Genomic DNA, 22430 nt, shown 5'->3' with positions numbered 1-22430 from the left:
AATTCTGTTGTCCCCCATCCAGGTCCCAACAACCTCAAAGCACCATGAAAGGGTAGTGACAGAGTAGGGAAATTCTGTCTCACTGTTCCTTCCTGGTCATTGTAAGTATTTCTTTTTCTTTTTTTTAAAGGCAGATGTTGTGATATATCCACTGCTTTGAGAGATTTCCAAAGATCTGAATGATAAAGACTATCAAAAGTTTTGAAGTTGTCTACAAAAAGTAGAGCTATTTTTAATATTCTCTGGCTGTTTCTCTAAATTAGCTAGATGATGATATGTTCTCTTTAAATCTCCCTCTCTAGGACGTAGGAAATAGATTAACCTTTTCCAGTTCTGAGGTTATGCTGTTTTTTTCCACAATTGTTCCCTCAGAGCTGTCACAAACTTTATGGTTCCCGGCTACCTCCTTTAATTGCTGCACCATTTGCTATTTGCTAGTTGTTTTCTAGACCATCTGACTTCCTCCTCACCTACCCAGTACAGAATTCAAATTAAAGCATTCCAACCAATTGCTAACCAGCCCCTCCAGAAACACATCCATTGAAGAGAATTCCACCATTGTTGGGTGACTACTAGTTCCCTTACTTAACTACTCTTTCCACTAGGAGGTCTTTATAGTATTCAGTAAGAATTTCCCTTTCTATAACTGAAAACCAGGAGTCCTTATCCTACACATTGAAATAATAGATAAAAGAACTTGGCCTCCTTTTGTATATGAAAAAATGTTATTATATCCTCTGTGAGTATTCTCTTTTTGAGTCTTATCACTCCCAGTTTCTTCAGTTCCCTCCATAGTCCTCTGACATTCTTTGTGGATACCCTGAATCTGTTCTGTTGGTTTTTTTCTCTCTATCCTACTTACAGTGTGGTTCCCAGGCCAGTGTTGGCTGGGAAATTCTGGGAGTTGTGGTCCACAGAATTGAATGTTTCCAAGGTTGTGAAACACTGACACAAGTAGAACAATTGCTTTCTAAGTTTTATATTTCTGATAGAACTTAAAATTGCTTCTGCTTTTTTGCAGCTGCATGAAACTGCTAACTCAGTTTCTTGTTAGCTATGTTTCAAAAGGTAGGCCTTTTATTTCATAAGCGAAAAATATAGGCATATTTCTCTTAAAATTCATTCCGGTTTTTTCAGTCCATTTTTCTGACCTATTCAAAACTATTTTATAAGTTATTTTTTAAAAAAAGAGGAAATCTCCTAAAGTGATTAATTAAAAAGAGCAAGTGAAGCATTTTAATTCTTAGTCTCCTAATTAAATAAGCATTTAAAAACAACTTAGGCAGTTCTGCTTATTTTGATTCTAGAGAGATTGCATTTCTAAAGGTCCAGAAAAAGAAGAAGTGGGGATGTTGCTTCCCAGAAGCATTTAGAAATTTCAGATCCTTCAAAGAGATATTACTTGATCAGAACACTACAGCTTCAAGGTATAGAAACTTTCCACTTGGCAGCTGGTTCTTATTTTGCTATCAGGTTTCAGGCAATGTCAAGATGTTTATTCTGCTGCTTGATCTTAAATAGAGAGGCCAAAAATACTTCTCCTCTTCTGCAGATGCTTTCGGTTCTAGCTGCCAGAATGGGTCCAGATGTTGCTTAATGCCATGGTGATCATCACTCTTCATTTGCTGCACAAAACCTGGCCGTGTTGGGATGCTTGCTTTGCTTTAGAATAGGGGTCTCCAACCTTGGTCCCTTTAAGACTTGTGGTCTTAAAGGGACCAAAGCTGGCTTAGGGACTCTGGGAGTTGAAGACCACAAGTCTTAAAGGGACCAAGGTTGGAGACCCCTGCTTTAGAAATTAAAGCCAGTTATTTGCTGTACTGTTTTTATATAAAGCTGTGATAAGGGAAAAACTAAAAACATTATGGACATCTATGTCCATGATGTACCAATCTTCTGCTGTAGGCACCGTGTTCAGGTTACCATAGAGCTGGCAAGTCTTCACAGAATGGTTCAACCATTTACCATCGCAGTGAAGAACGGGAATTATCTTTGACATATGAAAATCTTCACATGTCAAGGGCAAACCTTTTATCTAGCTAACATTTTGTTGTATTTTTCTCTTGAAAACAATGCCTCTGACAATCTGGACACAATGCTGTTATCTGTCTTTCACAGATCCATTTAAAAAAAAAAAGAACTGAAGCGGTACATATCCAAACAAAGAGCAGCTGTGCTTTTATTATATAGATATAGAATGAACTCAAGCATACTTATAGCTGAGAGAAATGGGCAGTATGCTGTGTTCAAAGTGGCTCATTTAATGGAATAAAATAAAAGGTGTCATTATACACAGTTGTAAGCACAGCTAACTGGGTTCTTCTTGTGGCCCTGCTAGTTGCAGGGGTCGAGGATTACTCTTATACGGTATTTTATTATTGAAATATGGATCTGTACCGAAAATCCAACTGTCTAGAGCAGAAATCCTGTGATTTTGGTTTTAAGAGTGGCGATTTCAAAAAAAAAAAAAAGCTTCCCTTCTTTCCTTGCTGTTCATTAAAGACAAAAGAATTCAAATTCCACATCATCGGCCAGCCCCCAAATTTTTACACTTTACCAGATCATATAGAGGACTGGTAGCAATAGTATCTAATACAGGGATGTCAAACTCAAGGCCCGTGGGCCACATCCAGCCCACAGGGAGCCTTGCGGAGTCTCTGCAGGACTGTTTTTGGCCTGCAGAGGCACTGCCGCCCAGTCCTTTGATATTTCCAGGATAGCCCCGCAGGTTAGTTTTAACTAACCTGCAGGGCTATCCTGGAAATATCAAAGGACTGGCTGGTGGTGCCTCTGCAGGCCAAAAACAATCTCATGGAGGCTCCACAAGGCTCCCGCGTGGCCTGTTTTTGGCCTCTCTGGCCTCCAACAGCACTCTGCCAGCCAAAAACAGCAGAGTGCTGCTGCAGGCCAGGAAGGCTGAAAACAGGCCATGCAGTGGCCTCATGGGGCCTCTGCACGCCCCATTTTCATCCAGCAGAATGCTGCTGGAGGCCGTGGAGACCGAAAATGAGGCATGGGGGGCACATGCATCCCCCTCCCATGCCCTGTTTTGGCCAGCAAAGTGCTGCAGGAGGTTTCTGTCCTGTCTCCTCACTGCTCTGTGCCCCCGCCCCTGGCTCGCAGAGGAGAATTACAATGCTGATCTGGCCCTCAAAGAAATGCAGTTTGACACCTCTGGTCTAATACAAGACTGGATTGAACATTCCTGTCATTACCAGAACTTTATTGGAAAATAGATTCTTAATGCCTTTGATAACAGTCCCTGCTATTGTTTAAGATATTGATCTTAGATCTGCATTATTCGAGTTCACTTTCCACAGCATCTTTGTTCAATAAACACTTCATCGCTATTTACCAGCACAAATTATTTAAATTCAAGGGAGAAAAAATGACTTGCTCTTTTTTGTTAGTTTGTTTGTTTGTTTGTTTAACTAAATGCTGTTCAATTGTATAAGAAAATGGATTTGTTTTAGGAATTATTTCAAATAAGAGAATTTTGGGTACATTTTCATAGGAAGAGTCAGGTGTTGCTACATTTTTATGTAGCTGGGAGGTATAGTCTCCTTTATTTCACTGTACAGTCATTTCTCCAGCTATCCTGTTTCCTGATTTCCATTAAATCCTGACGGAAACATCATGAGCAAGCCTCATCTCTGGAGCTTTTTCAGTGGTAGTATTTTTTAGAAATTACTTTAAAACTCTCTCCAATAAAGGAGAATGTTTGTAGCTCAGAGTTGAAATGAGGGGTCCTCTTTGAGCTTGGTTGTTTTCTTGTAGATTTTTCATTACCCAAAATAGGTGACATCATCAGTGCTAGTAGGGAGAAGGTCCCAAAGGTGATTTTTTTCAAGAGGCAATTGGACTTTCTTTGTTTTTTTTTTTTCTTGAAGACATTTCATTTCTTATTTTAGAAGCTTCTTCAGTTCTCTTGGATGAGAAACAAAATGTCTTCAGGAAAAACAAAAAAAATCCAGTTTCCTCTTGAAAAATGCTCCTTTAAGACAACCATGACCTGTATGTCTGACATTCTCCATAGACAGTAGGGAGAAGGGTTTGCCATCAGTGTATACAGTGGTGTGTCCTATCAGTCTTGACGTAAGTAGTCTTGGTGTTGGGTGCTGGAGGTTGGCCTGTTTACTGTTGGCTTGTCAGTTCTTTGATTGGGATATTGTTCACTTCTTGATTGTTAGTCTGATGTTAATTTTAGTGTTAATCTATTCTTATCTGGGTGTTGATTGCTGGTGGGGAGGTGTTTTGGTCTTTTTATTGAACAACATAGAGATGTACTATGATTCTATTTAATGGTTAGCAATCACTCCTAAATGTATATTTATATATACATATAAATTGTCATGAATCCACTTTATGCAAATCAGTTTTTTTCTTCTGCCCTCTTGGTGAAGGCTTCATACTTTTTGAGATTTGATTTTAGCAATCCATAGATGGTTATTCTAGGATTTACATGAATAATGTTGAAATATCCACAGAGATGTCTAAAGAAAAAAACAATGGAAATGGCAAATATTTTTTATTCCAAAGGCATATTCGTATTTCATTTTCAGAAACAAAACGAGCTAGTATGAAGTTGAGTATGATAATCTGCATTTTTAAGCAGCAAACCGAGTCTGTAACTTGACTTAATTGTCAAAGCTTCATGTCCTCCAATTTCACATCTATTGTTTTCATAGAATTATAAAGTTGGGAGTCATCTCGTTCAATTCCTTGAACAATGCAGGATCTGCTAAAGCATTTCATAAACTGTCCAACATATTTTGAAAACCTCCAGTGAAGGAACATACATTTCAAGAGGCCGTTTTTCCCTCCACTGATTGACAGCTATGATATATTATCTGAATCTACTTTCCCAGAGGTTCAGCCCATTGGTTTTGACCATTCCTTTCAAGCCAACAGAGAGTACATTTATTTTTATTTTTTATCTTTATTTTGGAGAAGTAAAAATGGTTAGTTTTACTTCTCCAAACTAAGTATACCCAGTATACTTCCTACTCCACCTAGGACTTGATATCCAGTTCCAAGTCTTGCTATAAGTGTTTGTAATATATTACTGTTATTATTATGGTTGGTTGCACAGTCAGCCAGGACTTTAGACAGGATATGGCATTTTTATCCACACTATCAAGCTCTTCCCAAGGACCTGGAATAGGCAGATGTCATTCTCTGGTGGTCTTAAAAGTGTCATTGTAGAATGTAAGCTCTACCAAATAAAGCTGCCTCTAGCAATTGACTGATTTTGATTTTTTTTTCAGTACCAATAGTATTCAAGTGTTGTTCCAGATGTTTTAGGGTTGCACCTAAGGTGCAATATCATTATTGGTAACAGTAAATGGCAATCTTTGTTTTCCTCTGCCATGGTCATTCTACTTCTATCTGCAGGTCTTTGTATTTTGTGATTTTTCTCCAGTTCTTTCTCTTCTGTCCTGCTGTTTCCATATGCTGCAATATCCACTATTCAGACCTTTTTGTTTTTCTTACCAACAATTGTTGAGTATAAGATGTTATATGGCAGGTATTTGTATGTCTGAATTCTAAAGTTCCAGGGCACTTTAGCTTCCTCATTTTCTATTACTTTGTCTATTTTATGGTCCCAACAGTTCTTGCTTGCAGGCAGATGGTATTTCTAGCAGATATTCCAATAATGCACCATTGTTGCTACTTTGTCATGCCGTTGTTTGTATTCGGTTTGTGTTCGCCTCTTGTAACAGTTAACTGGGTGGTCCATTGTTTCTTCAGCTTCTTTGCAGAGGCAGTATTTGTTACCTGTTGCTACCTTCTTATTATTTAGATGAGAAGGAGAAAACTGAATCTTTTCGTTGGCCATCCTTTTTTATTTTCGATAATCCAAATAGTAACCCTTGTGAAGATACCAAATGTTCTCAGAAAAAGATAGCTGATGCACAGCAATTGTAAGGCAAAACCCCTTTCCTCTTACACAGGCTGCACACCTTTAATCTCCCTCCCCAACCAGTTTATACAGGACAGGGTCTGTGGCTCATATATTCAGATTGACCCTGGAGGCAATGTTTAGATTGCTGCTTTGGCCTGTCAGAAATGAGGAGTAATAAGCTCACTTTTCCTGCAGATATAACTATATTACCGGTTCTGCTCTGATCTATAATTCTGATTTTCCTCACTCGTTCTTCTTGAGTCTGGAACTGAATGACATAGACCAGAGCTCATGAAACCAAGTTTAGCAGCTGAAGTACGGTAATAATAGCCTGAAGTTTATATGAGCAAATATATCATATAACTATTATTATTCTATATCACTGACAAATGTTCTTCCTCATTCTCCCCCCTCCATTTTCTCCCATTCTTATTTTAACCTTTTCAGCTCTGGGCCTTTTCCTTAAACTGCAGACAGGCCAGTAAGAGTGGTCATTGTGACAAAACTCTGACTGTCCTCTTCCAAAATCCACTGAGAACAGAAGGATACAGTTTAGATTTTCTTCTGGGGAAAATCTATTGTCCCTCAGGTGAGTATCTGGGAAGTCACATTTTAGAATACAGTAATCTTCCTTTTTTTTTTTTTTTTGCAGGTCCTTATATCTGACAGGCCACATTAGTCTCTCTGTAATATATTTGTTAATTACTGTCTCCATGTGGGCAATAGTGTGATGAGCCTTGTTTTTCTTTATTAGGCTCAAACGAAAAATTATAAACAAAATAAGTAACAGCTTTGAAAACATTGGCTCTAGGACATATCAGATACTGGACCACAAACTTGAACTTTGCAAGACCAACCGACACAAGATCTGTTATTGGAGGGGGGAGGTATAGAAGTTTATAGAAGTATACCACCCTAAATTAAACAACTTAAGATAATGTGACAAATCGATTGAAAGTCCTCAGTCAAAAAGGAGTTAGTTCAACCAAAGGCAAACAACATACATCAACAGTTCACTTGCTTCAGGTAAAAACAGACCCGGGTTAAGAAAGACTTTTATTCCTAATTCTGCCTTTAATTCACTGAGCTCGTACTTTAAGTTTACAACATGACTTTCATTCTATTATCTACTATTAGTTGTTTATAGTATGTTTATGCTCAGGATACATACACATCTTTGACAAGCAGTGAATATTGTATAGATCAGTATTGGCGAACCTATGGCACGCATGCCAGAAGCAGCACACGAAACCATCCCACGAAGAATGTGCGGCCTCGCTGTCTCCTCTTCCACGTTCCTGTGATCACACACACATCGGTAAGCTGGCCGTCGCACGTGGGGGCAGCAGAACTCGGAAGAGTGGCATTCTGGCATACATGTGCAGGCCGGCACCCGACCTTCTGGGTTGATGTTGCGCGCATGCACGATGGCCAGCTGTTTGTCGGACGTGCTTCCATGGTGGTATCTGGGTGTTTGGGTGCCGGCTCGCACGATGGACCACCGCTCTTCCAGGTTTCACCGCTCTTGCATGCGCGAAGACCAGAGGGGCCGCGCATACCTCGCAGAATGGTTTCATGTGCCACTTTCAGCACGCAGGCCGGCACGCAGGAATGTCAAAGGTTCCATCATTGGTATAGATTATATTAATGCATGTCTTAAAGTGTATATAGACGGTATCCAATAGGAAAGAATGCTGAACCAGTTTTATCTGAAGCCCAAAAGGCTTCTAGAAGCCCTGAGAATGTGCATGAGTATAAAATGTTTTAGACATTACTTTTTCTTCAACAGAAACTGATAATTTTTGATTATCAATTTTCCTAAATTCAACAACCCTCAAATTCACTCTCCCCATCTGTATTTAACAGCATTTTCTCTCCTTCCAGTGCTGCATTCCTTTATTTTTCATTTCCAGAAAGTACAATTTTCAGAAACGTGACTGAGACAAACCTAATGAATTTTCAGTTCCCTTCTGACATATGACAAAAGAGCCTCTTCTGGGCTTTTAACGCTAACTCACATGAAAAACATTGATCATATGAAAATATCACACATTCTACATTAAAAGAGAAAATGCTTTATGACACGAATAGCAAATCTAGACAGAAGTTTCTTCCCCAAAAATTGTTAAGGGGTAGTGCAGTTGGACATCTGTAAGAGCATGATTTATAACTTGGAATGCCCCAAATCTTACTATTTCACAGGGTACTTTCCTTAATTAGGAATGTGACAGTTTTGCAAGTGAGGGGGATCAATCTTTCTGATTTTTTGCACTTCAGTAGTCTTCATAATATTTGGGAACAAGGTCTTTGGAATGCATAATTGTGGATTATGAATATCAAATGATAATGTTCTAAAATAATGAAATGGAATAGGATTTGCTGCCAGTGAAGTGGGAAGGAATTAAATTTGTGGGGAAGTATTTTTTTAAAAAAATTAAATGTCCCTTCTTTCTTCTACCACGTGGTAGATACATTTCATTCCTAAACAGGAACTCAGAAATTCAGGCTAACAAATGTTGGAAATCAGGCTTTGGGAAAACAAATAATAAATAATTAGCTGCTTGACAAGGAATTACTTTTCCCCAAAATTCCTATTCTTTTTCTGTTGAATGAGAGGTACTGAAAGAATATCACAATGTTATGATGTCAAGGATAATTTTTATTACTTGTTTTACTTTATTCAGGATATTATAGAACAAGATGACATGTAAAACTGAGTGGCAATCCTGCTTTCTCCTTTTAATATACTCCCCATCCCTTGAAGTCTCTTTTCAGAAAGCATAGCTCTGTGTGTCTGTTTGGTTCAGCTGCATTGCTATGAGTAGGAATCTCCTCTTTGACATTTCTTGTTGAACATCTGCTTCCTACTTCTTTTACAATTGTTGTTGCGAAAGTATCAGTATATCAGTATCAGTATCATATTTTAATTTGAAAATATTTTGCTTCTCATCCAAGAAGCTTCGTCAGTTCTGAACTGAAGAAGCTTCTTGGGTGAGAAGTGAAATATCTTTGAGGAAAAACCCAAGAAAACACAGTTGTCTTTTGGAAAAGCATCCTTGGACAACCATGACCTGGATGATTGAAACTCTCGATAGACAAGAACACTGATACTTGCGCAACAACAACTGGTGTTGTTGTTGCACAACAACAACACTATCAGTGTTGTTCTTCAGTCCTTTCACCAACTCATGTGGTCTTGCTAGGCTGTTTAAAAGCCATCTCAGAGTGTTTCACTATCTGGGTTTGTTTGTTTGTTTGTTGTTTTAGAATATCATTTGGGGGCAACCTCCTTTTAGCAAATCCAAAATACAATTGGCATTCAATCTCTGCAAAGAATCCCAATGATGCAAGCTAAGAATTGCTTCTGGATCTTATTCATAATAATGGTGGAACTTGAGTCAACATCTAAAAATTCAGTTATTCAGAATTTAATCAAGATGTTATTTGCTGGGAGCCTGGAAAACCTGGGCAGGGTTTAACAAAATAAGGTCAGAATCACCTCTGCATACCGTCCCACAACCCTGATAACATGCTTTTTCTGTTCTGCTTCAGTTTTATTGACAATGTCACAGGGATTAAAAAACAGAGGTCACCTTGCTGCTAAAAGCCAGATACAATTGTTGTGCTGGTTCCACACGAGGCAGTTGTAGCTTTGCACGAGGTCTGATGCAAATAAAATCCCTGCCATTGTGTGGAAGGGAGACTTAAAACTGTACTGCTATCAGCAGCTGTTTTTGAGGGATATGCTTTCTAAAAAGCCCTTGTTTTAAAAAAAACTAGCCAATGTAGTAAATCATTTGCCACCATTTCAGCCTTGAAAGTTAGATTTTTATGCAAGTGGCACTTGACCTCGCCATATCAATGTCACAGTCAGTAGCAACTTTTTGACCGCATTCATGACAGAAATGTAAAAACAGCAAGATAGCAGTAATGGCTGAGTGACAGCTTTTGAATAAAAAATGAGACCATCGTGGGCAAAAGTGGAACTTTTGAACATGACCAGCCCATAACTCTCATTCCTGAGGCCAGCTTAGATCTGTTCCCCAGACCATTAGCTTTCTTTTGGGGAATATCCTTCACATTTCAAAAGGTCCAAGATTCAGAAGGAATTTCTCAAGAGTCTAGTTTACATCCAGCTTTGGATAGCCCTCTGTTTTGACTTTGATTCAAGCCATTTTCCTGAAGAGAAACAGCATTGACACATTCGGCTTCACATCAGGGAAGTCCCTTCAAGTCCCACAAGGATAGTTTGACTGTTTTGTTCCTGTATCAGTTTCAGCATTAGCCGAGTATTTCATGTGATATATGTGTGTGATATAGGTATAGAAATATAGGTGTAAAAACAGATGGGTGATCTTGGTCCAGTCATTCTCTCTCAGCCCTAGGAAGGAAGCAATGGCAAACTACTTCTGAAAAACCTTGTCAAGAAAAGATTTGTCCAGGAGATCTCAGAGAATGAGACATGATTGAACAGAAGGAAAACAAATATTAGAGACACTGTATCTGCTGTCAAAAGACAGTGACATACCACAAAAGCTGGGAAGGAGGCTCAGATATAAAGTCCTATAGTAAATAAGCACGTTTTAAATTGGTTTTAGTAGGAAAGGGCTTCTCATTTTGAAGATGGAAAGAGTTCTGTCATTAGCATCGTCAGTCATGTTTAATGGGTCATATTGATGGCTTAATAAAAGGAGGGGTAGACTGTTAAGGCTTACTAATGTATTTCCCAAAGTAGCCACAGTAGTTTACCCAGAACGGGGAGGAAGGGGTCTGAAATTAAACCAGCATGCTTAAAAACAATAAATAGAAATGTTAAAATTGAGAAAAATGAAATAAGTAAGAGGAAAACTTAAATGTCTGCCTAGGCCTGGAGCAGTTATTTTCATCTCATCAACAGGTTGACAAGGTCTTCAGTTCTTTTCTGGGAAAAGACAGTGAGGAGTCAGGCAAGCAGGTTGGGGAGAAATTTCCATAAGTTAATGAGAAGATCCTACTGCTGACTACCAAAGTGTGAGCCAAACTTACTAATGGAAATATAAGCAGGGTTCTCCAACTAATATCAGAGTATCTATTGGAAATATTTGGAGGGTGGGGGACTCCCAGATTATGAAGAAGCAAGATTTATGGTAAAATATATCAATGTGAATCAGTGCAACTGTATCATTTCCAACAGGTAGTCTGTACAAATCATGGCAGTCATATGCACCTTATAAAGATGTTAAATTCGCATGATCCTTCTGGGCAAGTATCTCTTAAATAAAAATATAGAAATGAGTATGCTGGAATGCTTTTGAAACATTCAGAGAATACAGATATAATTTTCTCCAATATATCTGTTGCATACTACCCAGAAAGAGAACCTAATTTTTAAAACTCAACTAAAGATACGTATTTATGATTCATTTCAATGAAAAGTTCTTCTCTGCTCTGTGGTTTTTGAAAATTTCCAAGGCATAAAATTGAAAGTGATCGCAAAATCTCTGTGCCAGCTGCTGGAAAGTATTTCATGTTGCTTTTAAGCAAAATAACATTTTGGCCCTTAATGATCTCCTTAGAAAAAGTGGGTGCAAAGGAAGAAAAGTATTTTGTGAGAACATGAAATTTCAGTGAAATAAGTTTTCATCTTCTTTAAAGATTTTTTTTTGTTTGCAAACAATAAAACAGCTAATATATGGCTTAGCTACAGATTGAACTATTTCATCAGATTGATTTATAGTTGTTTCCTTTCATGTCTCTAAGCAGGCCTAGCAACACACACTTGAGTCGTGTGAAACTTTTGCAAATAACCCATCATTAAAAATGGATGATGGTCATCAGGGTTTTTTATTCTTCTGTGTATTCTGAGCAGTTTCCTGAGGCAAAGATGGAATTTTTTTATATTTATTTACTTTTAATGGGCCATCCATAACAAAGAGTAGTTTCAAATTTGAACTTTAAAAAAATGAATTTTTACTTTTCCACTTTTTGTTCTTGTTCTTTCATTTTGTCTATGATTTGGGGAGTTTATTTTTTAGACTTGCTACAAATCACAACTGGTGCATAGCATTTGTGGAGTAGTTCCATTTTTCGTAAGACTCTTTCTTATACAAGGTTTTTATTACAAACTCTGAAGCTTGTTTGTTTGCTACTCGACATTCTTGGCCCCATAGATGGAGATATATGAAATTCTAGAGGGAACTGTTTGTTTCTCCTTAACTCTGATTAAAAAGTTCCATAAATTCTGCTTCACTTGCGAAAGTTTGTAAGTGAAATGCTTTATTAAATTATGATTAACCTTCTTATTTAAGAGAGCAATCCAAAAGTGATATTTGAAAACAATTCAGGCAGCCTCATAGCATGGAGTAACTTATATCAGACAGAGAGCTATTCATACATTCATTCATTCATTCATTCATTCATTCATCACATTTACACAGCTTTTAGCAGTGTAGTAGAGGCTCATGTCACCAAAAACATAAACAATGACAGGTATAGGGCAAAAAAAGATATGTTTGCATTTCTTTCAGTTCATTTGTTAATTAAGTTGATTGGTGAATGTCAATTCCTAGACAACCACAAAATTATATTAAACTAAAGCAAATCTACTGTATATAGAATAAATAATTAGTTGGTGGAAATGATGGTGAAGATGATGACAACAATATTGTCTCATAAACACAGAAACTGGGAAGACATCAGGGGTCACAAATTAATTCCCAGGAGGTGATTTTCTATTCTATGTATAAGCCAGGATGAAAAGAATAGTTCTGTGTATGAATGTTTAAATGAGAAAAATTAATAACTGGGTGTGGGACTCAATAGCATATATAAAGTATAGGAAAGATAAAACAGAACTAAAGCTGTAAATAAGTGCTAAATTATAGTTCAGAATGCCTGTATCACACCTCTTATTAATAAACATATGATCTAGGAAGAGACTCTGGAAAACAGGACCATTAAAACAAAACGTGAAAATCATTTGAGAATTACCTTCAGTCATACATCTGTAATTGGGTTTTGTTTCTCCCTTCTAGGAATCAGAACCCAGCATGTGATACCTCAAATTCTACTATCCTGTCCATCTGTCAAAGTCTTTGGTTGGCCAAAGTTCTACCCAAGAGGAACGTGTTTGAGAAACCAACAGCAAGTGGACAGGACATAGAGCAGCACTCTGCATCCCATACTGTTATCTATTGTGTCTTCTCTTAAGCCAGAAGGTTTTCAATGGCATTCACAATGTATGTGAATGAATGAAGCAAAGATGGATTGGAAGTTCTTGCGTCCCACTGTTGAATGACGTTTCCTGTAATAACAGTTGATTCTGCCATGTCACGCATGTGGAAGAAGATGAAGAGGAATTTCTCAATATCCAAACTCTGAGGAAAAAATTTTTTCATCTACATCCTACCATTTTGTTAAGATCTTTACTAACCAAGAAGGAAGAAATACTGGTTTCACCGGAGACTACAGAATTTTTGCTCTCCAATATTAAATTAACCCTGGGCCTGTATTCTCTGACAACCATACTATCAGAATATTTCTGATAATTCACTTTTAATGCCATCAGCTATTCAGACTATCTTTTTCTTTGACCTAATCTACAAAGAGCATGAATGCCTTGCAGGTCAAATATAGTTCAAATAACAGAGATTTTGAAAACCAGGAGTTCAAGGAGAAAAGGAATAAGGTGGGAAAAGAAGGATGGGTTTGGGTAAAGCAAAGAGGTAGAAGAACCACAGCTTTGATTTACATATTCCAGACTGTAGAAGCTCTTCCTATTTTTTACTTTTCTGAAGTAAGAACAATGCATATCCTGGAAATATTTCTTTCAATTAGACCCTAGAACACAGGTATCAAACTCGCAGCATCACGTTGCCGTCACGTGACGTTTTGCAATGTTTTCCCCCTTCATGAAGCTGGGGTGGGCATGGCCTGCACATGACTCATCGGGCCCACAGGCGGCCAGTTTGACACCCCTGCTCTAGAATCACTTGCACATTGTCAAAACTTCCAGTAAAATACATTAAACTAAAAAAGATGAATTTTGAATATTTAATAGACTCAGTTGTTTTCATTAACGAAATATTGTATTTTGTGTATTTAGTGTTAAAAACACTGAAAAAGCACCCAACTGGTGAAAATATATCTTTAAGCACGATTTCATATTGTAATTCTTTATTATTCACATTGGGAAAATTTATATTGGGAACAGAAAAACTACGCCCTTTCAAATTTTGTTCATGTGTATTCTCAGAATCTATGGGGCTCTTCTGGTTAGTTTGAGATTAAAAACAAATTATGACTGAAAGTCTTTAAAAGAGAGCAGAAGAGTTAGTAAGTATGTAAAAAAAAATGCTATTTTCAAAGCTTGAAATGTTTTTTTAAAACAATGTATTTTTTATTAAAAGTGTCTGACAATAGAATGCTTTGCTGATTCCAAATGCCCTGTCAGCAAGGAAAGTCTTTCTCTGCCAAGAAATCGTTGTCTGTCAAAGATCTGAACTGCAGAGGGCTATTGCAACCAGGCAAATGTCAGTGGGGAACCAACCCTTCATGTTGCCCATCTTGCCATAAACTTGATTTATAACAAACCCACTCACTTAGAATAAGAAACGGCAACAGGTTTCCTTACATATTAAAATATAATGCATGCTCCTTTATTAAAAAAAAGAAAAATAATTGCCCAGGGAGGGAGGATTTGGAGCTGTTCCAAGTTTTAACTCATTTATATCCAACAACTTTTCTGTTCCAAATGCTCCCATTGAGGTTTTCAATTTGATTAGTATTCTGAAAGGAACCTTTCAGATTTGGGAATCACTAGCAAAACTGTGCAGTAAAAGGCTTTCCAGTGCCACCTATTGTCAGATTTGTTCTCTATTTAATTACCTTTAGCACAGGGGTGTTGTCTGTATATTTGTTGCCTCACAAAGCATCTATAAAATGCAGGCATACTCAAAGGAAGAGGCTGACAATAATCTATTTATTAGACATATCAAAAGATAGGAGTTATCAGTTCCTGGAAATAACTGTGCGGCCTATTGAGCAAACTTTTAACAATCTTCACCTTTCCAGGCTCAAGCTGAAAGTGAGAACTCCTTTATGGAGTTGTCAGTTTAAGGGAAAATGCCTATTACAAGAATCTCTCATATAATTCTCATAGTTCTGATCTTCTAGGGCAAGACATTTATAGGTATCTTCTGTTTTGCTCTTCTTGAATTCCTCCATAAGTTCTTTTATAACTCTTCAATATGCATGGCATCAAATCAGGGGTAACTGTAGAGTGGTCAAAAAAGGCAAGATGGTCGCCTGTGACCTTTCAGCCAAAATCCTTTCCCTTTTCTACATGCCTTGCATGTTCCATCTTAATGTAAACAAGGACTGAGGATTGGATCTGGCAGTTAAGTCACTTTTTTTACACATGCACTCTTTCAAGGGCACTCTTGCGTTATACACAAAAAATCAAAATTTGGTTATCATCTTCGAATGCCTGACATAATTTAAGTTATATGAAAGCAGATTTCTGATACCTCATCATCATCTTCTTTTAACAACCCCATAATCCATTGCGCAGTGGAGTCTAGGCAACTGAATGGAGCTATCAGAGTGTTTTAATGACCAGATGCCCTTCCTGACACCAATGCAGAATTTTGTTCAGCAGATATATTGTCAGTGTGCCAAAGAGAGAAATATCTGCCTCTACCTAGTATTAAACTCACAGCCTCCTGATTGTGAGGCAAGAGCTCTACCTCTAGGTCACCACACCACTCCAGATTCCTGATGTGTGTTTGGGAAAAATATCCAAACAGGCATCAGGATAATAAGATAGTAACTCTGCATGATAGTGCAATGAACTAGAGTGGATTAATTGTATCAGAAGTACATGGAGAGAGATAAAGTCTTTAGATTTGTTTGTTTTTTTATGAAATCTGTATTCTATTCATTCAGGAGTTACACACACAAACACACACCAATAATACTGTAAAGTAAGTTGGTCTGATCAGTGGTGAAATCCAAATTTTTTTACTATCAGTTCTGTGGGCGTGCTTGGTGGGCTTGGTATGGCTTGGTGGGCATAGCTTGGTGGGCATGGCAGTGGAAGGATACTGCAAAATTTCCATTCCCATCCCACTCCAGGGGAAGAATACTGCAAAATCCCCATTCCCTCCCCACTCCTAGGGGAAGGATATTGCAATTCCCACCCCACTCTGGGACCAGCCAGAGGTGATATTTGCTGGTTTTCTGAATTACTCAAAATTTCCGCTACCGTTTCTCTAGAACCTGTCAGAACCTGCTGAATTTCACCCCTGGCACTGAAGGAGACTGATTAGTCCAAAGTCAATCAGGGAGCTTCTAAACCAAGATAAACAAAAACCTGGATTTTCTGACTTCTAGTCCACATCCTAAACACTACATCACACTGTATCTCAATAGTTGGAAGATGTTTCAGATTAGCAATGAAAATAATGTGATAAGTTAGATATTATGATAAATTGGAGTCAAATTAAAGTCAGATAAAAGCTTCCAGTCTCTTGAGAATAGGTAAATCTGTTAGGGTTTAGCTTTTGAAGAGTTGCCATGAAACCCAGATGGATAGGAAGTTGCAAGAGACGCAGACTCCAGAGCAGGCCAACAGAAATGTATATTTGGTAAAAACTGAAATTTCAAATCATGTTTGAGCAAAATTCCAGTTTGTGCAAATGTGAAATAGGGGCTACCTAGGTTTGGACTGCAGGGTGCCTTTTTTTGTAGCTGCTCCTCTCTTTGGGAATTCTAGGTCAAAGTCAGCACAAATGTATTTCATTTAATCCTAACTCTAACCTTAACCTTAACCCTAACCCTAACCTATACTATTTCAGATAAGTGACTGTCTAGTCTCTTTTTAAAAACCTCAGAGACTAGACAGTCTGAAATAGTATAGATTCTCCTCAGTGGTGGGTTGCCCCCAGTTCGGACTGGTTCACAAGAACCGGTAGTAAAACCGGCAGAAGGCTCTGCCCACCAACCTGGATGTTGTCATAGGTGATCTGCGCATGCACAGAAGCTTGGCACGTGCATGTGATCCCGTTGCGAACCGGTAGTAAAGGTAAGTAGAACCCACCCCGGTTCTCCTGCTTGAGCAGGTGGCTGGACTAGAAGACCTCCAAGGTCCCTTCCAGTTCTAATCTGTTCTAAGGTTACCTTTTCTGAAGTAGATGATTAGGCATCATTCAGCCGCATCACCTTCAATTCTCAGAAACATATCTGATGTCCATGCTATCTAGGGGGCTTAAAGCCACATTGAAATTGCATTGCATTGAAGAAATCTGCAGTCTATGACGTGATAATCTCCTAACCATTTGTTTATACATTTTGTCTATGAGAAGTCATCTTTGGCCACTGTATCCCAATAACATTTTTTTAAAAGGAAAGTAAACAAAAAGTCTGCATTTTTAAGAATTATAGGCTAATATAATTGCAATAATAATAGCAAGTGATTAATTACCATTCAAATCCTAACTTTAAGAAAGAATCATTTGCAGTGCTTTTAGCTATTCATCTTATTCATCAGATCACATTTTGGACTAGGTTTGCTTTTTTTATTAGATCAGAATCAGGAAAAGAGTAGTTCTGTTTATTTTTATGGTGGGTCAGAACTGTCACTTCAGGAAGACATATGTCTCTTTTATTGCATCTAATGAAATTTATTCTTCTGGCCTCACAAGCTTCTTTCACATATTATTACATTTTTTCTTAAGTGACATTAATGGACGCAGGGCAGATATAAGCCCTATTCAGCCATTCCTGTTACATGTAACATCCAGTAAGGAATCTGCCAATTGGAAAGTAGCTCTAGGGCAGCGGTTCTCAACCTGTGGGTCGGGACCCCGTTGGGGGTCGAATGACGATTTGCCAGGGGTCACCTAAGACCATCGGAAATATGGGAAGTCTACTTGCGAGTTGAAGAATCGCGCTCCAACGGTTGACTCCACAAGCCAGCTGCAGGCTCTTCAAATTGCTAGCCGAATTCGGCTTCAGGCACGATGAATTAAAAAAGAGAGAAATCTTTGCTCTGATGTCTCCCTCTCAAGCCAGCTGCAATCGCTCCCAATCGTTAGCCTAATCTGGCTTCAGGCGCCATAAACTTAATAGGGGAGGAGTCTCCGCTTTAATGCCTCCGTCCTCAAGGCAATCGCAAGCAGTTCAGATCGCTAGCCAAAACGACTTCAGGCGCGATAAATTCAAAACGAAAATAATTTTATGGTTGGAGTCGCCACATCATGGGGAATTGTATTAAAAGGGTCACAGCACTATAAAGGTTGAGGACCACTGCTCTAGGGCATCTGTGCTTCCAGGACATCAATAGTGTTGGAGAATTGATCTGGTTCATTTTCAAGTCCAGCTTGGTTGACTTGATTGATTGATTGGTGGTTATTTAGTTGGTTGGTTGTGACTCCCATTCCCCATTAGAAAAACTCTTGCCTCACTTCATCCACCAGACCTCTGAGTAGCCCAAATAAAGGCATATATGAAACTGATCAAGAGTTTTTCCCTTTTCTTTGGTGCAGGACACAGAGATGTACAAATTGTCAGGCTATTGCATTTTTCTTTCATTTTTTTTCTTCCTTTCTCTTTTCTGTTGAGGGGTAGAGGAGGGCAGTTGCTTGTAGGGCCTGGACAGCATAGAGCAGAGGTCCCCAACCCCGGGGCTTTGGCCCATAACTGAGCTGTGGCTTGTTTGAAACTGGGCATGTACACGCATGTAAAGTTCACCTTGCACAAGCAGTGGCCCTGGCTCTCGAGGGTGATGTTCCCCTTGTGCAATTGGTGGCCACTTGCATTCACACGTAAAGCTCCCTTTGCAAGAGTGGCAGCCACATGTCCTCAAGCTCAAAGCTCTCCTCATCAAGCAATGGCCATTTGCCCTCCCATGTAAAGCTCCTGCCCGCCACCCACAGGGAACTATCCCTTCTGTTCCCCCCCAACCCCACCCCACTGGGCCACCAAGCCAGAAAGGTTGGGAACTGCTGGCATAGAGTGAGGCATTTTAACTCTTTGTTCAGGTCAGAAGTAAATACAGTTCTAGATTACTGTCCAGTGAAGAAAGATATAAGTGGCAGATGGAAGCACCTTAATCTTTAAGCATGAGCAGGAAAAATGGGGCCCAGTATACTAGGTTCATCTCACCATCATTCTTGGCCTCCTCTGCAGATGGAAAGGGATCACTTTTTCTATCACAGTTTATCTCCAAATTATAATCATGGATTTCCAGAATTTGGAATTGGAAGAAAGCCTGAAGAAAACATTCCTTTGTAGACAGTTATATTCTACATATAGAGGGTGTTGAGAAGGAAGATGATGGAGGTAACAGGTCTAGCTCTTCATTCCCTCCTCAGGTATAGAGTCAACACACAAGAGATAATTCTGCTATACTGGTCACTTGTGTAAAAATACAATAAAGATAAAGCTTGCTGTGTATATTTAAGTATTCACAGACAGGCACATGCAAGCCCTGCTTTGTTTCTCTTTATGTGACTGTGAAAGTCACTGGGCCCATATAGTGTTTCACTGACCACATGATGGAGCTATCTTCACACAGTTTCATTTTCCATTATGCCTTGACATACTTGTGGGAATGAGATTTTAGGATCAAATCATATGTTATTCTCATCAAAAGATACTTATTTAAAACAGTTCCCTGCATTATTTTAAAACTGCAGCAGCACCTTGATACTACTGGATAGACCAAATAATGATATGTGTTTCTTCTGTTCAATAACATCTTATATCCCTGATGTCTAAACCACCTTGTAAAACAGTTTGAAGTCATGAGTCAGTTGGCAATTTTTCGTGGCAATTTATTTGTTTGTTTGTTTGTCAAACATGTACAATATAGGAGGTATAGGTATAAACATAAACATAAACAAAGGAAGTAGGTACATATAAATGAGGATAGTAGGAGAGGGATGGTAGGCACACTGGTGCGCTTATGCACGCCCCCTTTATGGGCCTCTTAGGAATGGGGTGAGGTCCATGGTAGACAGTTTGAAGTTGAAGCTGTGAAGGTTTGAGGCTGTAACAACGGAGTCAGGTAGAGCATTCCAGGTGTTAACCACTCTGTTGCTAAAGTTGTATTTTCTGTAATCGAGTTTGGAACGGTTTACCTTGAGTTTGTATCAATTGTTTGCCCATGTATTATTGTGGTTGAAGCTGAAGAAGGTAAGACATTGTTGCAGACAATTTTGTGTATTATTCCTCTAGTATCAGTTACAGATGCCACATTAAGTAATTGCAGTCCTGAAAGTATCCATCAATCGTCACCTAGTTTATAGGCATTACCCTGTTTCCCCAAAAATAAAACATCCCCTGATAATAAGCCCGATCAGGCTTTTGAGCACATGGCAATAAGGCCAAACGCTTATTTCAGGGTTCAAAAAAAATATAAGACAGGGTCTTTTTTTTGGGGGGAAACACAGTATATGGCATAGCTCTCCTGCTATACAGAGACCTTTTTGTCATATTTACTCTTCTAATATGCAATCCACAGACTTCTTTGGAGGATTATATAGGAAGTACAGAAAGCTGAGTTACAATGGCGGAAGGGGGGGATCATATCATCCTAGGGGGGTGCGCGCTCGATGTTTGCAGGCGATCGCGCGCCCCGATCCCTCGTCCTTTTCCCGTTCCCCGGATGGTCAAGACCCTCAGAGCCTGGGCCTTCGGCTGATGTTATGCAACGCACGGTCCGTAGTCAATAAGGCCCCTAATATCGATCTTATTCAGGGGCGCGCGGACCTTATAGGCGTCGGAAACCTGGCTGGGCACGGAAGGGGTGTGCCCTTGTTGAGATGTGCCGCGGGTTTCCGTGCATTCCATCAGCCGAGGGCTCAGGGTAGGGGTGGGGGTGGCGGTTGTGATTAGAGAGAGTCTAGAGCCGAGGAGACCACTGTACCTCAGATTGCCGGGTGTGAATCCCTCTTTGTGAGATGGGGCCATAGGTGTCAGATGGGTTTGCTGATCACGTACCTGGCTCCTTGCTGCGTGTCAGCTGCCCTGCCCGAGCTCCTGGAGGTGCTGGCTGGAGTGGCAGTTGAGACCCCCAGACTTTTAGTCATGGGGGATTTTAACTTGCCATCTTCCGGCTCGTCATCAACGGCAGCTCGGGAGTTCATGGCTTCCATGACGGCCTTGGACCTGACCCAAGTAGTTGATGGCCCTACTCACATCGGGGGTGGCACTCTGGACCTGGTTTTTGTCTCTGGTCAGTGGTTGAGAGATCTGGACTTAAAGGAAATAGTCATTGAACCTTTTGTCATGGTCAGATCACTCTTCTTCGCCTGGACTTTCTGACCGCCATTCACCACCGCGGGAGGCGAACCCGTCGTTGGTTCCGTCCCAGGCGCCTGATGGACCCGGAGGGTTCCGGACGGAGCTTGGGCCATTTCCTGGCGGTCTGGCTCACGGCTCGGCTGAGGAACTTGTTGCGGCCTGGGAACGGGCCGCGGCGGGGCCTTAGACCGTGTCGTGCCTTTGCGACCTCTGACCCGGCGCGGGTCCCAACCGGCTCCTTGGTTCTCCGAGGAGTTGAGAGGATGAGCGCGGAGAAGGCGCCTAGAGAGTTCTTGGAGGTCTAGCCGTTCGAGGCTGATCGGACACTAGTGAAGTCCTATACTAGGGCTTACCTAGTGGCAATGAGGGAAGCGAGGCGTAGCTCGCCTCCTCCCTCATTGCATCGGCAGATAACCGCCCAGCCGCCCTGTTTGGGTGACTCGCTCCCTCTTACATCAGGGGCGGGATGACCCGTTGCAGGGGCGTGCTGAGGAGTTTAACGGTTATCTATCGATAAAATCGCTCAGCTTCGGGAGGGCCTAGACCAAGATTGCAGTGGCGTGGGTGAGACGGCTGAGGGTGGTCTTGGGGACATTTTATGGGATGAGTTTGACCCTGTCGCTCCGAGGACATGGACAGGTTGCTGGGAGGTTGAATGCCACCACATGTTTACTGGACCCGTGCCCCTCCTGGCTGGTACTGGCCACTCAGGAGGTGACACGAGGCTGGCTCAGGCTATTACTGGCGCTTCCTTGGTGGAGGAGTCTTTCCGACCGCCTTGAAAGAGGCGGTGGTGAGACCCTCCTCAAGAAGCCTTCCTGGACCCGGCTGTTTTAGGTAATTATCGTCCGGTCTCCAACCTTCGCTTCGCGGCGAAGGTTGTAGAGAGTATGGTGGCATATCAGTTTCCCTTGCACCTGGATGAAACTGTCTATCTAGACCCGTTCCAGTCCGGCTTCCGGCCCGGTTACAGCACTGAGACGGCTTTGGTCGCGTTGGTGGATGATCTCTGGAGGGCCAGGGATAGAGGATGCTCCTCTGCCCTGGTCCTATTAGACCTCTCAGCGGCTTTTGATACCATCGACCATGGTATCCTGCTGCGCCGGTTGGAGGGATTGGGAGTGGGAGGCACCGTTTATCGGTGGTTCTCCTCCTATCTCTCCGATCGGTCGCAGACGGTGTTGACAGGGGGGCAGAGGTCGGCTCCGAGGCACCTCACTTGTGGGGTGCCGCTGGGGTT

At 40.4% G+C, this 22430-nt stretch overlaps 1 protein-coding gene across 8 annotated transcripts in view; it reads left to right on the top strand.

Annotated features, from left to right (window-relative positions):
• Positions 1-14213, top strand: part of HRH2 (histamine receptor H2) — a 47370-nt gene extending 33157 nt beyond the window's left edge. For 4 of the 8 annotated variants that reach the window (XM_058171599.1, XM_058171600.1, XM_058171602.1 and 1 more), the window contains one exon: positions 12919-14213. In XM_058171599.1, coding sequence (XP_058027582.1) covers positions 12919-13093 — 175 coding nt within the window. In that variant the 3' untranslated portion in view covers positions 13094-14213. Of the gene's footprint in view, positions 1-6352; positions 6495-6659; positions 6932-10802; positions 10916-12918 lie in introns of those variants that run through there. The other 4 variants (XR_009153736.1, XR_009153735.1, XR_009153737.1 and 1 more) reach the window with 4 other exon arrangements.
• The last annotated feature ends 8217 nt before the right edge of the window (positions 14214-22430 follow it).

This window comes from Ahaetulla prasina, chromosome 2 (genome assembly GCF_028640845.1).
Source record: "Ahaetulla prasina isolate Xishuangbanna chromosome 2, ASM2864084v1, whole genome shotgun sequence".
NCBI lineage: Eukaryota > Metazoa > Chordata > Lepidosauria > Squamata > Colubridae > Ahaetulla > Ahaetulla prasina.
Note: the sequence above shows the minus strand (reverse complement) of the source record. Positions and strands in the feature narration are given on the sequence as shown.